A 17,532-nucleotide genomic window follows, 5' to 3' on the forward strand; every position below is an offset into this window, starting at 1 on the left:
TATGGACATTTTGGATAATATCGAAAGGCACAAAGAAGTACATATGTCGTTTCGAATCAAGTAATTCTAGAGATAATCTCTGATATACTTCATCCCCACCTTAGTGCTTCTCAATGTGTTTCATTTCACTAAGTTATTACACGAATATGACACATTTAATGGAGTCTTAGAATTGAAGAAATATAGAATACATATATTCTACAATATACTATAAACTATATCTAGTATATATATTTAATATATCAAGAACACTAGCCCTGAGAGGAAATGCTTTTCAAAATGACTTTTATTTTTATTTATTTATTTTTTTCGAGACGGAGTTTCGCTCTTGTTGCCCAGGCTGGAGTGCAATGGCACAATCTCAGCTCACCACAACCTCTGCCTCCCAGGTTCAAGCAATTCTCCTGCCTCAGCCTCCCGAGTAGCTGGGATTACAGGCATGCACCACCACGCCTGGCTAATTTTGTATTTTTAGTAGAGATGGGGTTTCTCCATCTTGGTCAGGCTGGTCTCGATCTCTCGACCTCAGATCCGCCTGCCTCAGCCTCCCAAAATGCTGGGATTATAGGCGTGAGCCACCGCGCCCAGATGACTTTTATTTTTGTTAAGTAAAACTTATTAATAGTTCCAGTACAGGCCGGTAGCGGCAGCTCACGCCTGTAATCCCAGCACTTTGGGAGGCCGAGGCGGGCGGATCACTTGAGGTCAAGAAGAGTTCAAGGCCAGCCTGGCCAACATGGTGAAACCCCATCTCTACTAAAAATATTTAAAAATTAGCCAGCATGGTGGCAGGTGCCTGTAGTCCCAGCTACTTGGGAGGTTGAGACAGAAGAATCGCTTAAACCTGGGAGGTGAATGTTGTAGTGAGCCAAGATCACGCCACTGCACTCCAGCCTGGGTGACAGAGCAATACTCCATTTCAAAAGAAAAAAAAAAAAGTTCCAGTACAAGCTATCGTTTGCAAATATCACAGGGTTTTTATTGAGGATAAAGCTTTGCCCAAATCTTTGATTACTTCCTTAGGTTAATTTCCCATAAATGGAAGAGCTAATAATAAGCATTTTAAATGTTATTTATTTTATTCCTCCTGAAACATTAAATTTTCTTTTTCTTTTTTAAGACAGTCTCACTCTGTCACCCAGAGTCTTGAACTCCTGACCTCAAGTGATCTGCCCGCCTTGGCCTCCTAAAGTGCTGGGATTACAAGCGTGAGCCACCGTGCCTGGCTATCTAAATTTTAAAATAGTTTTTCTAGTTCTGTGAAGAATGTCATTGGTAATTTCATAGGATTAGGACTGAATCTGTAAATTGCTTTGGGCAGTATGGCCATTTAAATAACATTGATTCTTCCTATCCACGAGCATGGAATGTTTTCCCATTTGCATCTGTCATCTCTGATTTCTTTGGGCAGTGAGTAATTCTCATTGTAGGGATCTTTCACCTCCCTGGTTAGCTGTATTTCTAGGTATTTTATTCTTTTTGTGGCAATTGTGAATGACAATGCGTTCCTGATCTAGCTCTTGGCTTGGCTGCTATTGGTGTATAAGAATGATAGTGATTTTTGTATACTGATTGTGTATCCTGACACTTTGCTGAAGTTTATCAGCTGAAGGAGCTTTTGGGCTGAGACTATGGGTTTATTAGATATAGAATTAAGTCATCTGCAAAGAGACGTAGTTTGACTTCCCCTCTTCCTATTTGAATACCCTTTATTTCTCTCTCTTACCTGACTGCCCTGGCCAGGACTTCCAATACTATGTTGAATAGGAGTGGTGGGAGACAGCATTCTTGTCTTGTGTCAGTTTTCAAAGGGAATATTTCCAGCTTTTGGTTATTTCAGCATGACGTTGGGTGGCTTTGTAATAGATGGCTCTTATTATTTAGAAGTACGTTTCTTTAATACCTAGTTTATCTAGAGTTTTTAATATGTCAAAAGCCTTTTCTACATCTATTGAGATAATGTAGTTTTTGTCTTTAGTTTTTTTTTTTTTTTGAGACGGAGTCTTCCTCTTGTCTCCCAGGCTGGAGTGCAGTGGCGTGATCTCGGCTCACTGCAACCCCCGCCTCCCAAGTTCAAGCAATTCTCCAGCTTCAGCCTCCTGAGTAGCTGAGATTACAGATGCCCACCACCATGCCCGGCTAATTTTTGTATTTTCAGTAGAGATGGGGTTTCACCGTCTTGGCCAGGCTGGTCTTGAACTTCTGACCTCGTGATCCACCCGCCCCGGCCTCCCAAGCTGTTGGGATTACAGGCGTCAGCCACTGCGCCCGGCATTTTTTTTTTTTTTTTTTGGACATAGTCTTGCTCTGATGCTCTGATGCCCAGGCTGGAGTGCAGTGGCGCCATCTCGGCTCACTGCAACCTCTGCCTCCCAGGTTCAAGCAATTCTCCTGCCTCAGCCTCCCAAGTAGCTGGGATTACAGGTGCCCACCACCATGCCCGGCTAATTTTTGTATTTTTAGTAGAGATGGGGGTTCACCATCTTGGCCAGGCTGGTCTTGAACTCCTGACCTTGTGATCCACCCGCCTCAGCCTCCCAAGGTACTGGGATTACAGGTGTGAGCCATTGCACCAGGTTTTTTTTTTTTTTTTTTTTAAGACTTGAGATGGATTCTCGCTCTGTCGCCCAGGCTGGAGTGCAGTGGTGCGATCTTGGCTCACTGCAGTCTGCCTCCTGGGTTCAAGTGATTCTCTTGCCTCGGCCTCTCGAATAGCTAGGACTACAGGTGTGTGCCACCACACCTGGCTAATTTTTGTATTCTTTCTAGAGACAGGGTTTCACCATGTTGGTCAGGCTGGTCTCGAACTCCTGACCTCAGGTGATCCACCCACCTTGGCCTACCAAAGTGCTGGGATTACAGGCATGAGCCACCACACCCGGCTGTCTTTAGTTCTTTTTTATGTGATGAATCACATTTATTGATTTGCATATGCTGAACCAACCTTGCATCCCAGGGATAAAGCCTACTTGACCATGGTGGATTAGCTATTTGATATACTGCTGGATTTGGTTTGCTAGTTATTTTCTTAAGGATTTCTGCATTAATAAACATCAAGGATATTGGCCTAGTTTTTTCTGTTGTCTCTGCCAGGTTTTGGTATCAAGATGATGCTGGCCTCAAAGAATGAGTTGGGGAGGAGTCCTTTCTCCTCAGTTATTTGGAACAGTTTCAGTAGAAATGGTTACCAGCTCTTCTTTGTACATCTGGTAGAATTTGGCTGTGAATTCACCTGGTCCTGGGCCTTTCTTGGTTGCTAGGCTATACATTACTAATTCAATCTCAGAGCTTGTTATTGGTCTGTTCAGGGATTCAAGTTCCTCCTGGTTTCAGTCTTGCGAGGGTGTATGTGTTCAGGAATTTATCCATTTCTTCTAGATTTTCTAGTTTGTGTGCATAGAGGTGTTCATAGTAGTATCTGCTAGTTATTTGTATTTCTGAGGGGTCAGTGGCAACACCCGCTTTGTTGTTTCTAATTGTGTTTACTTGGATTTTTTCTCTTCTTCATTATTCTAGCTAGCGGTCCATCTTACTAACTTTTTCAAAAAACCAACTCCTAGATTTGTTAATCTTTTGAATGGTTTTTCTTGTCTCAGTCTCCTTCAGTTTTCAGCTCTGATTATTTCTTTTTTTCTGCTAGCTTTGGGAATGGTTTGCTCTTGCTTTTCTAGTTCTTTCTCCTATGAAGTTAGGTTGTTAATTTGAGTTCCTTTTTTTTTTTTTTTTTTTTTTAAACAAGAGTCTTGCTCTGTCACCCAGGCTGCAGTGCAGTGGCACAGTCTTGGCTCACTGCCACCTCCACCTCCTGGGTTCAGGTGATTCTTGTGCCTCAGCCTTCCGAATAGCTGGGACTACAGGCACACACTGCCATACCCAGCTAAATTTTGCATTTTTAGTAGAGAAGAGGTTTTGCCATGTTGGCTAGGGTGGTCTCAAACTGCTAGCCTCAAGCAATCCACTCTCCTTGGCCTCCCAAAGTGCTTGGATTATAGGCATGAGCCACCGTGCCTGGCCATTGACCTATCTTTTTGATGTGGGTGTTTAGTGTGATAAATTTCCCTCTTAACACTGCCTTAGCTGTGTCCCAGAGATTCTGGTATGTTGTGTCTTTGTTTTTGTTCGTTTCAAAGAACTTTTTGATATCTACCTTAATTTCATTATTTACCCAAAAGTCATCCAGGAGTAGGTTGGTTAATTTCCATATAATTGTATGGTTTTGAGTGATTTTGTCTTGATTTCTATTTTTATTGTGCTGTGGTCTAAGAGAGTGGTTGGTATAATTTTCCTTCTTTTGCATTTTCTGAGGATTGTTTTATGTCCAATTGTGTGGCTGATATTAGAGTATGTCCCATGTGGTAATGAGAAGAATGCATATTCTGTTGATCTTTGGGTGGAGAGTTCTCTAGATGTCTATCAGGTACATTTGGCCCAGTGTTGTGTTCAGGTCCGGAATATCATTGTTAATTTTCTGCTCTGATGGTCTGTCTAGTACTGTCAGTTGGGTATTAAAGTCTCCCAGTATTGTGTGGGAGTTTTAAGAGATGAGGTGAGGTCCTGCTGTGTTACCCAGGCTGCTCTTGAAGGCCTAGGCTCAAGCAATCCTCCTGTCTTGGCCTCCCACAGTGTTGGGATTACAGGCATGAGCCACTATACCCAGGCCTTTTTCTTTTTTTATTGTGTGGGAATGTAAGCCTCTCTGAAGGTCTCTAAGAACTTGCTTTATGAGTCTGGGTGCTCCTGTATTGTGTGCATATATTACTTAGGATAAGTCTTCTTGTTGAATTGAACCCTTTACCATTATGTAGTGCCCTTCTTTGTCTTTTTTGGTCTTTGTTGGTTTAAAGTCTGTTTTGTCTGAAATGAGATTACAACCCTTGCTTTTTTCTGTTTTCCATTTGCTTCGTAGATTTTTCTCCATGTCTTTATTTCGAGCTTATGGGTGTCATTATGGGTCTCATGGGATGAGAGATGGGTCTCTTGAAGACAGCATCCCATTAGACCTTGCTTATTTATCCAGCTTGCCACTCTTGTTTCTTTTAATTGGGGTATTTAGCCCATTTACATTCAAGGTCAGTATTGACATGTGTGGATCTGATCTTGTCATTGTGTTGTTAGCTGGAAGCAATCTTGTTTGTGTTGTGTCATTGGTCTATATACTTCAGTGTGTTTTTGTAGTGTCTGGTAACAGTCTTTCCTTTTCATATTTAGTGCTTCTTTTGGGAGCTACTGTAAGGCAGGTCTGGTGGTAACAAATTCCCTCAGCATCTGCTTGAGGAAAAAGGACTCTATTTCTCCTTTGCTTATGAAGCTTGGTTTGGCCGGATAGAAATTACTGGTTGGAATTTCTTTTCCTTAAGAATGTTGAATATAGGCCCCCAATCTCTTCTTGGCTTGCAGCGTTTGTGCTGACAGGTGCACAGTCAGTCTTCTGGGCTTCCCTTTGAAGGTGACCTGTCATTTTTTTCTTTCATAATGTTCCTTCAATCTTTAAAGTTGCTGTCCTTTGGCTATTTTTTTTTTCATTCTTTTACCCTATTTGATGACCTTGGGTGTTTGATTGTGGTATAAGATGGGTTCAGTTGATGGGCTTAGTTTCTAGAGGATTTTAGGGGGCCAAGGCTCAGCTCAGGACTCCTGGACTGTGTGCCCCAACTCTGGGGGACTAGTATCAGGTCCTGGCTTTTGGATAAAAGCCATTTTAACTGGAGTGATATGATATCTCATTGTTTGTTCTGATGATCAGTGATGTTGAGCACCTTTTCATATACCTGTCTGCCATTTGTATGTCTCCTTTTGGGAAATGTATATTCAGGTCTTTTGCCCACTTTTTAATTGGATTATTAGATTTTCTCTTAAGGAGTTGAGTTCCTCATACATTCTGGTAACTAATCCATTGTGAGATGGTTAGTTTGCAGATAGTTTTTTCCCACTCTGTGGGTTGTCCCCTCACTTTGTTTCCTCTGCTGTGCAGAGGCTTTTTAACTTGATGTAATCCCATTTATCTACTTTTGCTTTGGTTGCCTGTGCCTGTGGGGTATTACTCAAGAAATTTTTGCCTAGTCCAGTTTTATTCCAGTAGTTTCATAGTTTCAGGTATTAGATTTAAGTCTTTAATCCATTTTGATTTTTGTACATGGCAAGAGACAGGGGGCTAATTTCATTATTCTGTATACTGATATCCAGTTTTCCCAGCACCGTTTATTGAAAAGACTGTCCTTTCCCCAATGTATATTCTTGGCACTGTTGTCAAAAATGAGTTCACTGTAGACGTATGGATTTGTTTCTAGGTTCTCTACTCTTTTCCATTGGTATATGTGTCTGTTTTTATGCCAGCACCATGCTGTTTCAGATACTATATAGCTCTGTAATATAAATTGAAGTCGGGTAACGTGATTCCTCCAGTTTTCTTTTGGCTCAAAATAACTTTAGCTATTCTGAGTCTTTTATGGTTCCATATAAATTGTAGGATTGTGGCTGGGCGCGGTGGCTCACGCCTGTAATCCCAGCACTCTGGGAGGCCGAGGCGGGCGGATCACGAGGTCAAGAGATCGAGACCATCCTGGCCAACATGGTGAAACCCCGTCTCAACTAAAAATATAAAAATTAGCTGGGTTTGGTGGTGTGCGCCTGTAGTCCCAGCTACTCGGGGGGCTGAGGCAGGAGAATTGCTTGAACCCAGGAGGCGGAGGTTGCAGTGAGTCGAGATTGTGCCACTGCACTCTAGCCTGGCGACAGAGTGAGACTCCGTCTCAAAAAAAAAAAAAAAAAAAAAAGAAATGTATCCTACAGGCCTACTACCTGGCTACTGTTGCTGATTATTCAGGGCCCAAGGGCTCTTTAGTCAGCAGGTGATGAATTCTACCAAGACTGGGTCCCTCTCTTCAAGGCAGCGTGTTCCCTTCTGGCTCAGGGGCATGTCTAGAAATGCTGCGTGGGAGCTAGGGCCTGGAATGGGTGCCTCAGGACTGCCCAGTGCCTTATCCTACTGTGGCTGAGCTGGTATCTAAGCTGCAAGGCAAAGACCTCTTTACTCTTCCCTCTCCTCTCCTCAAGTGGAGGAAGATGTCTTTTTCGGAGCTGCCCAGGGTTGGGGAGGGGTGGCGCAAGTACTCCCCTGGTTACCCTGCTGGTGTCTCACATGTCATGTGCCCCCTAAGTCCACTGGCTATGAGCCCAGCACAGCACTAGGACTTGCCTAATAGTTGTAGTCCTTGTGGCCTACACTTCCCTTCAAGTTTATTTAGGACCCCAGAGCCCTTTAGCACACAGTGGCAAGGCTTGCTGGAACCCAAGTTCTGACAATTGTCCAGTCCACTGGGCTGGACAATTCCCCTCTGATGAGGGCTGGCCTGAATGTTTCCTCTGTGGGCATCGGCTGAGTTCCAATGCAAATCCCTCAATCACTGTGCTCTAACTCCCGCAAGCACAAAGATTCTCTGTGTCACACAGCTGATGCTGGGGTATGGGAGAAGGGTGGTGCCAGCAATTCAAGACTGTGTTTTCTACCCTCTTTCAGAGATATGAAGTTAAAACTAGGTACTGTGATTGTTTACCTGATTTTTGGTTCTTATGAAGGTGCACTTTCTGTGTGTAGATAGTTGTTAAATTTGGTGTTCCTGTGGGGAGGACAATTGGTGGAGGCTTCTATTCGGCCATCTTGCTCTGTCTCCTAATTCTCCTAATTCTTGGTATTATATATGTAATTTTAAAAAGTTCTGCCAATTTTGGTGAAAACTGTTATCTAGCAATTGATTAATCAAGTGAATCCCTGTGTAATACACAGCAGATCTATAAGGTTCTTGAGAATTTTATACCAGCAGTAACACTATCAGTTTACTCAAAGGGACAGAGAGATTAGAATTTTTTTTTGTTTTTTTACAGACAGGGTTCACTCAGGTTTCAGGGTACTGGCACCATCACAGCTCACTACAACCCTGAACTCCTGGGCTCAAATGATCCAGCGATCCTCCCATCTTAGCCTCGTGTGGTGGCACATGCCTGTAGTTCCAGCTACTCGGGAGAGTCTCACTGTGTCGCCCAGGCTGGAGTGCAGTAGCACAATCTCGGCTCACTGCAACCTCTGCCTCCCAGGTTCAAGCAATTCTCTTGCCTCAGCTTCCCGAGTAGCTGGGACTATAGGCATGTACCACCACACCCGGCTAATTTTTGTATTTTTAGTCGAGACAGGGTTTCACCATGTTGGTCAGGCTGGTCTCGAACTCCTGACCTCAGGTGATCTACCCACTTTGCCTTCCAAAGTGCTGGGATTACAGGCGTGAGCCACTGCACCCTGCCAATTATCTTTTTCTTCCTTTATTTCTGTTGTTGTTCTACTTCTGGGAGACTTCTTCAACTTTGTATTCTAATATTTCTCTGAATGGAAAACAACTTCATATATGATTCACACACCACATAATTCACCTATTTAAAGTTCAATGGTTTTTGGTATATTACATTATTAGTTTTTAATAATTGTAGTAAAACATATAATACAAAACAGTTATCATTCTGACCACTTTTAAGTGTACCATTCAGTGGCAATAACTTAGTGTTGTGCAACCATAACCACAAACTATTTCCAAAACTTTTTCATTATCCCATACAGAAACTTTAATCATTAAACAATAATTACCCATTTCTCCACTCTGCAACCTGGCCCCTAGCAACCTCTATTCCACTTTCTGTCCCTATGAATTTGCCAATTCTATATACTTCAAAAAAGTATAATCATACAATATCTGTCCTTTTCAGTTTGGCTTACTTCACTTATCATAAGGTTTTCAATGTTCATTTACATAGCATGAATAAGGATGTCATTCCTTTTTATGGTGGAATAATATTCCATTGGATGAATATACCACTTTTTGGGCTTTTGTTATTTTTCATTGACATATGATAATCATGTGGCTGGTGTCTGCAATCCCAGCACTTTGGGAATCTCAGGAGGGGGGATCCCTTGAGCCCAGGAGTTTGAAACCAGCCTGGGCAACCCAGCAAGATCTCATCTCTACAAGTAATTTAAAAAATTAGGCCAGGTGCAGTGGCTCACGCCTGTAATCCTAGCACTTTGGGAGGCGGAAGCAGGCAGATGACCTGATGTCAGGAGTTAAGAGACCAGCCTGGCCAACATGGTGAAGCCCCGTCTCTACTAAAAATACAAAAATCAGCTGGGTGTGGTGGCGCACGCCTGTAATCCCAGCTACTCAGGAGGCTGAGGCAGGAGAATCGCTGGAACCTGGGAGGCAGAGGCTGCAGTGAGCTGAGATCACACCACTGCACTCCAGCCTCAGCAACAGAGCCAGACATCTCAAAAAAAAAAAAAGGCAGGTGTGGCACATGCCTCTAGTCTCAACTACTCAGGAGACTGAGGCAAGAGACTCGCTTGAGCTCAGGAGGTTGAGGGTGTAGTGAGCCATGATCGTGCCACTGCACTCTAGCCTGGGTGACAGAATGAGAGCCCATCACACAAAAAAAATTGCACATATTTATGGAGTACAGTGTGATATTTCGATAACATGGATACAACGTATAACAATCAAATCAGGGTAATTAGCATATTAATACTCTCAAGGATTTATCACTTCTTTATGTTGAGAAGACTCAAAATCCATTCTTCTAGCTATTTGAAAATATAAAATAAATTGTTAATTATAGTCAGTCTATAGTACTATTGAACACTAGTAACTTATCTTTCCTATCTAACTATAAACATATAGATGGTCAATAGGCATATGATAAAATGCTCAACATAACTATAAACTTCAGGGAAATGCAAATCAAATTTTAAAAAAATTTTTACTGTTGGCCAGGCGTGGTGGCTCATGCCTGTAATCCCAGCACTTTGGACAGCCGAGGCGGGCGGATCATGAGGTCAGGAGATCGAGACCATCCTGGCTAACACAGTGAAACCCTGTCTCTACTAAAAATACAAAAAAAAAAAAAAAGAAAAAAATTAACCAAGCGTGGTGATGGGTGCGCCTGTAATCCCAACTACTTGGGAGGCTGAGGCAAGAGAATGGTGTGAACCCGGGAGGTGGAGCTTGCAGTGAACTGAGATCACGCCACGCACTCCAGCCTGGGCAACAGAGTGAGACTCCATCTCAAAAAAAAAAAAAAAATTTTTTTTTACTGTCAATCTCACTTGCATATGAAAATATTTTTTATAAAAACATTAACATTTCATGGATGTATTATTTTTAAATACATTTTAAAATTGTGATAAAAAATCTATAACAAAATCTGCCTTTTAAACCAATGTAAAGTGTGCATTTCAGTGATATTAATTACAATCACAATTTTTGTTTTTTCATTGATATATAATATAAATATTTATCGGGCACATGTGACACTTTGTTGCATTTATAGAATGTGTAATGATCAAGTCAGGGTATTTGGGGTAACCATCCTTTCTATGTGTTGGGAACATTTTAAGTTCTCTCTTTTTATCTATTTGGGGATCTTTGACTCCTCTGTAACTGGATGTCTAAATTTCTTGATACACTTGGAAAGTTTTCATCCATTACTTCACTAAATAGGTTTTTCAACCTTTTAAAATTTCCTCTTCACCTTCAGGAATACTGAAAATTTGAGAATCTGGTCACTTTATGGTGTCCCTTACGTTACCAAGCTTTGCTCATTCTTTTTTATTTTTCTTTGACTGAGTTCTTACTATTTCAAAAGACCTGTCATCAATTCCTGAAATTATTTTTTCTGCTTGATATAGTCTGTTCTTAAAGTTTTCAAATATCTTTTGTATTTCATTCAATAAATTCTTCGGTTCCAGAATTTTTTAGTTCTTTTTCATGATATCTATTTGATAAAGTTCTCATTCATATCCTGAATTGTTTTTCTGATTTCTTTGTAATGTTTCTAATAATTCTCTTGTATCAAACTTTGAATTATTGTCCTGGAATCTGATAAATTACTTTGTTTTTGAGACGGAGTCTTGCTCTGTCCCAGGCTGGAGTGCAATGGCACGATCTTAGCTCACTACAACCTCCACCTCCTGGGTTAAAGGTATTCTTCTGCCTCAGCCTTCCGAGTAGTTGGGACTACAGGCACGCGCCACCACGCCTGGCTAATTTTTGTATTTTTAGTAGAGACAGGGTTTCACCATGTTGGCCAGGCTGGTCTTGAACTCCTGACCTCGTGATCTGCTGGCCTTGGTCTCCCAAAGTGCTGGGATTACAGTCATGAGCCACCGTGCCCAGCCGCTAAATTACTTTTCGAATGAAATCTATTGCTAGAGAATTACTGGGTTCTTTTGGAGGTGTAATATTTCCTTGCTTTTTCTTGATTCCTGTGTCCTTACTTACATTGATATTATATGTGTGTCTAGTACAACAGTCACTTCTTCCAGTGTTCTGAATTTACTTTCGTAGAAGAGGACTTCTCCCTGAAGATGTTATCTGTGGTGTTGGTTGGGCAGGATACTTTGGTTTTGAATCTGGGTTTGTACAGTAGTGTAATCTCTGTATGATTCCTTCTACTGTAAACAGCATCAGTGGTATCCATGACTTCCTCAGTGGCTTAGGGCAGCAGCCCCCAACGTTTTTGGCACCAGGGACCAGTTTCGTGGAAGATAATTTTTCCACAGACACGGATGGGGTTTGTGTGGGTAAGAGATGAGGGTTGGGTGGGATGGTTTCAGGATGAAACTGTTCCATCTCAGATCATCAGGCATTAAGAGTTTCATAAGCAGTGCACAACCTAGATCCCTCACATACACAGTCCACAATAGGGTTCATGCTCCTATGAGAATCTAATGCCACCACTGATCTAACAGGAAGCGGAGCTCAGGGGGTAATGTTTGCTTGCCTGCCACTCACCGGCTCCTGTGGAGCCCAGTTCCTAAGTAATGTGGGGGGTGGGGAGGTGGTGGGGGTGCCTGGCTTGAGGTGCAGTTGACAGCGGAGGCTGTGGTAAAGTACTGCTGGGGACTGGGCTGTCAAGGGGGCCATGCTTTGGGCCCCAGAGTGGTGTATACTGGCACTGGTGTTAGCAGGTCCAGGCAGGCCAATTCCTGGCACTCCAGCTGGCTTGCTGGAGTGCCAGGAATGGCAGCAGTGGATCGAGCAGGTGGGTGGGTTCCCGAGCCCTTGGGCAGTGGATGTGGCAAGGGTGAAAGCAGTAGCAGTGCTGGGACAACTCTCTGGGACCCAAGTGTTCTGCACCAGTGCTGGCAATGGCTATGATGTGTTACCGGACCGACAGGTAACACATGAAGATGGGTGCCAGTTGTCGTGGTAGTGACAGATTGAGTGGCCCTGACCCCACATGCTGCGAAAAGTGCTCAGGTATCACTAATTGTCAATTGGGCTGGACAATCCCCAGGCCCCTGGATGGAATGTGCAGATAATTACATGTACGTGATCGATCAGTTGCTGCTTTTAAGATTTTCATCAGTTTGATGATGATGTATCTAAATGGGGCTCTCTTTGTGATTACCTTACTTGAAATTCTTGGAGCTGTTTTTCATCAATTTGAGAGGTTTTCAGCATTATGTCTTCAAATCTTTTTTCTCTCCCTTTCTCTTCTCTCCTCTGGAGCTCCCACTATAGGTCTGCAAGGAAACCTGACACTAGGGGTTGCTCCTCTCTTTCTATAGCCAATGACTTAGGTGAAGTTTGTACTTAACTACCTCAAGCCCGTAAGGATGTACCATGTGCTGACAGATCTGTGTATAGGTTGGGGGATGCACTCAAAGTTGCAGCCAATTTTCAAGTATCCTTTGGATTCTGCTCTTCACCAGGTTCTTTTGCATCTTCCCCCACAGCATGTGTAGGTTTTCCAGCTGGCTGGGAATGTGTGGAGAGCTTATCTCAGTCCTTTTATAGATGTCTAATTTTCAGAATATTCTTTAACTTGGATCGTCACCTTGGGCCATCAAAGTTGCAGCTTTACTCCATGCATTTCTGCATCAACCACTTTTAGCTGGCAAAGTCATAGATTCCCCTCTCCCCTAAACCCCACACATATATATTCACTATCTTCCTGAATGAGTATATCATATATCTCCTTTGGTGACAAAGCTGTTGGTTTTGCAGTTAGTTCTATGCTGGCAAAATTACTATTCTCACCAACCAAGTCTCTTTCCCTTCTTTTTGGGGTTTGCCATCGCTTATAAGAATTTGCTTCAAATCAATCTATTTTGTTTTCTTGCCTAAGGGAAAAAATCTACGGAGGAGATTTGATGCCAGGATTAACATAACTTAGAGTCACATATTCTAGGAATCTATGTGAACTTGAACTTTATCAGAAATGATCCAATTTGTAATCATAAGGTCCTGTTATCAAAATATTTCTAAATTCTGGCAAGTGACCCAAAGTAACATTTTATAGTTTGATACAATTAAAATAAAACTTTTCTCCAGGTATGTAATTCAACCAAAATATCATCTACTTGTCTGGTCCAAAGTATCTATGAGGAAAGCAATGCTACTGCATGATGTGGCAAAAACTTCATGGACTCACTGTTGAGAATGCTTTCTAGTTCTAGCTGGCCTGCTTAGGTTTTGATCTACCAATAATATAAAGAGGCATTAAGCCCCCACACTTGTGAATTAACTGACTCTTTTCCTGGAATGCTAGGATAACAGCTGTGTCACAGGTAACTTTTAATCTTTCCCAGGTCTGATGACCAAATTGATAACTATAAAAATATTTCCATCTCATTGCGTCTACTCTAATATAGTCAATACCCTGAGTTTTCATTCATACAAACGGGACTCTTTTCCACAGCTAATTATGAGAACAGCTAGAAGACAGTACATTTTTTCATATTCAATAAAATGAAAAGAAACCAACCTCTTTTTTCTTCTTCTCGTTTTAGTTTATCTTCCTCTATTTCTTTTGGCAATTTTTCCTTTCTCTCTTTCTCCACATCATTATGCAAATGTTTTGTGGTATAGCTGAGTGCCGGTGAAAGAAGAATCTCTCCATTTTTGCAGAGTTCATCACGAATTTTAATAAAAAACTGCTGAAGTTCTACCGCATCTTCATATATTTCTGAATCTGTCCTATAACAGCATCAAGAGTATCCATTGACATACAAGCTGTTTCTTTTAAACACCTCAATTATATGTTAAATTCTATTAAATGCTTCTTTAATTGATATAGTGGTATTTCTGTACAGGTCTATGAAGAGTATCTTTCCGAAGTTTGTTAGAACAAAATCCAAAGTGTCATTTTACCATGGTAAGCCCCATGGCCACCATTTTCCTTTACTTCAAGGCTCACTTCTCGTACAGCTCATGAAAAACGAAAGGCCTCATGTATTTTCTCTTGGAGATACATGGCACACGCATCAATCGATTCTGGCAGGGGAAGGTGGCTGCCAGAACCAAGAACTGTACCAAGGCTCCACAATATGTTCAACACTTACTCGTATCTATTCTTTGAATTTTTACTTTCTCTTAATAGCAGACCGATGTGTTACATAATAGGCTCTATTTTCTTCCTTTTGGTCCTACATCATGGTTGCTTAGGCTAGTGAGACCCTGCGAATATCGGAACCTAAAGCAAAGCCATGAAAGTATTCTATAATGGTTACAGGCCTCAGAGTTAGTGTTCATTTTAGTTTCCCAGAAATAACTGTGTAATTCTGGGGAACCAGCAAAGGCAACATAGTGAAAGATGGAAAAAAGATTATGTATGTCATACCCAGAACTTTTCTGAGTCTCCTTCCTCATTTATGAAATAAAGCGGCCAGGCATGGTGGCTCATGCCTATAATCCCAATGCTTTGGGAGGCCGAGGCGGGAGGACTGCTTAAGGCCAGGAGTTTGAGACCAGCCTAAGCAACACAGCAAGACGCTGTCTCAACAAAAAATTAGCCTGGCATTGGGGTACACACTTGCAGTCCTAGCTATCTGGGAAGCTGAGGCGGGAGGGTCACTTGAGCCCAGGAGTTCAAGGGTGCAGTAAGTTATGATGGCACCACTGCATTCCCACTCTGGGCAACAGAGCAAGACCCTGTCTGTTAAAAAAAAAAAATCAATAAACAGGCCAGTTGTGGTGGCTCACACCTACAATCCCAGCACTTTGGGAGGCCAAGGTGGGCCAAAATGGTGAAACCCAGTCTCTGCTGAAAATACAAAAACTGATGGTGCACACATGTAATCTCACCTACTCAGGAGGCTGAGGCAGGACAATCACTTGAACCCGGGAGGTGGAGGTTGCAGTGAGCCAAGATCGCGCCACTGCACTCTAGTCTGGGCAACAGAGTGAGTGAGACTCTGTCCCAAAATAAATAAATAAATAAATAAATAAATAAATAAATAAATAAAATGTGGGGAGTGGGCAAAATAAACTTCAGACTTTAGAATTCTGACTGGAGGAAATTTTATTACTGTTTCTAGTACCACTGTGGTCTGAGGAAGGTTTACATACAATTGTTTTTATTTTATTTTATTTTGAGGCTGGGTCTTGCCCTGTCACCCAGACTGGAGTGCAGTGGCGTGATCACAGCTCACCATAGCCTCAACTTCTTGGGCTCAGGCTGGCTAATTTAAAAATTTTTTGTAGCAACAGGGTCCTCCCTGTGTTGCCCAGGGTGGTCTCGAACTCCTGGCCTCGAGTGATCCTCCCTCTTCAGCCTTCCAAAGTGCTTAAATTACAGATGTGAGCCACCACACCTGGCTGGCATAAATCGAATTCTATTAACTAAGAATACCAGAGTCTAAAAACTTATTCACAAAACTAACCACAAAGGTCTTAGCAGTTACAGAGACATTCTGGTCAGAGGAGTGTGGCCAAGTAGGCCACCTATGATACATGCCACTAGAGCATCAAACTTCAGAGAGGTCCCCAGAATGCTGCTCCCATCAGCAAAGGTGAACTGACAAACAATTAAAAGACACGATCAATAATCTAAATGGGTGTTTCCGTAAAGTCTTTTTTTTTTTTTGAGACGGAGTTTCGTTCTTGTTGCCCAGGCTGGAGTACAGTGGTGCGGTCTCAGCTCATTGCAACCTCTGCCTCCCAGGTTCAAGCGATTCTCCTGCCTCAGCCTCTCAAGTAGCTGGGATTATAGGCACCTACCACCATGCCTGGCTAATTTTTGTACTTTTAGTAGAAACGAGGCTTCACTATGTTGGCCAGGCTGGTCTCGAACTCCTGACCTCAGGTGATCCGCCCGCCGTGGCCTCCCAAAGTGCTGGGATTACAGGTGTGAGCCACTGTGTCCGGCCTTGGAAAGGTTTTAAATATCTTTTGGGGTCATAGAAATGCTAATACTTGTAGGAAAGCAATAAAAATAAAACTTACCAAGGGAAGATACCCCTGAAACACTTTTTTTTTCTTCTTGAGACACAGTCTCACTCTGCTGCCCAGGCTGGAGTACAGTGGCACGATCATGGCTCACTACAGTCTCAATCTCCTGGCTCAAGCAATCCTCCCACCTCAACCTCTCGAGTAGCTGGGACTATAGGCATATGTCACCAAGCTTGGCTGATTTTTAAAATTTTATTTTAAGTAGAGCTAAGGAAGGTCTTGCTATGTTGTCCAGACTGGTCTCAAGCTCCTGAGTGCAAGCCATCCTCCCACCTTGGGCTCCAAAAGTGCTGGGATTACAGGTGTGAGCCACTGTACCTGGCCCCTAAAACATAATTTTATGTTTGTTTTCTGAATGAAGATATTTGAATTCTGTTCACTTGAAATTAAAGTTCATTTTATAATAGTGTACAATTTTAAGTATAAAATTAAAAGTGAAAATTTCTGTAAATTAAAAGTAAAAAAATTTTGGAAAATTTTTGTAAATACCTTTCATGGTATACTAAAAGGGCAGATCATAATTCCATCATATCGCATGGTTTAGAAATGAACATTCTGTACAAGAGTCACTAAACACCTAGTATATGCTTTTTTGTTTATTCAAAGCATTATAAAGAATTTATTAGTCTAAGAGGTCAGGTATTCATTGAATGTGCAGGAATATAAACTCAAGCTGGAAAAAGAACTCTAAATTCCCCTCAATTGGTAATCTTTTTATATAAGGCAGACATTCAGCAAAAGGAAATAATTAACAATACAGGAGACTCTTAATGCTTCCCTTGTTCATCTTCCCACAGGTCTCTTTTACCTGCAAGGGGATCAGAGTGTTTAGTCTGGGAATACTGCCAGCAGTTTAGGAAAGCCAGCAGCCAACTGGCATGAGTCAGCACTGTGCTGTTACTAAATACTGTTGATGGACAAACTATTGTCACCTGAGTGAATTTTTCTCTTGTTACGTCTCACTGTTCAGATTCCTTCTATTTTAGCCTGTGAAGTCCTAGGTGATGTTGGGTAACAGTGGTGGGTAGGGGTAGGAGTAAATGGTGATGAAGCATGAAGACTCTTAGAGATCAACATGGAAATCTACGGTATGTAGACTTCATTGAATTTATGAACTAATATTTCTGGGATGCCTAGCTTTGTTACTGATAATATAGTAGATAAAGGCATAGTTTATCATTCACTAAATTGATGCATCTCCATCAATTCTTATTAAGTACTTATTCTTAATAAATACTATAAGCAATCACAATACTATCTT

General features: G+C 41.9%; 1 protein-coding gene across 50 annotated transcripts in view; it reads right to left on the bottom strand.

Moving 5' to 3' along the window:
• PBRM1 (polybromo 1) overlaps positions 1-17,532 on the bottom strand; it is a 139,352-nt gene that overhangs the window by 44,159 nt on the left and 77,661 nt on the right. For all 50 annotated transcript variants that reach the window (XM_057301822.2, XM_057301797.2, XM_057301818.2 and 47 more), the window contains one exon: positions 13,807-14,018. In XM_057301822.2, the coding sequence (XP_057157805.1) occupies positions 13,807-14,018 (212 nt within the window). The remainder of the gene's footprint in view (positions 1-13,806; positions 14,019-17,532) is intronic.

The sequence above is a fragment of the Pan paniscus genome, chromosome 2, assembly GCF_029289425.2.
Source record: "Pan paniscus chromosome 2, NHGRI_mPanPan1-v2.0_pri, whole genome shotgun sequence".
NCBI classification, from domain to species: Eukaryota; Metazoa; Chordata; class Mammalia; order Primates; family Hominidae; genus Pan; species Pan paniscus.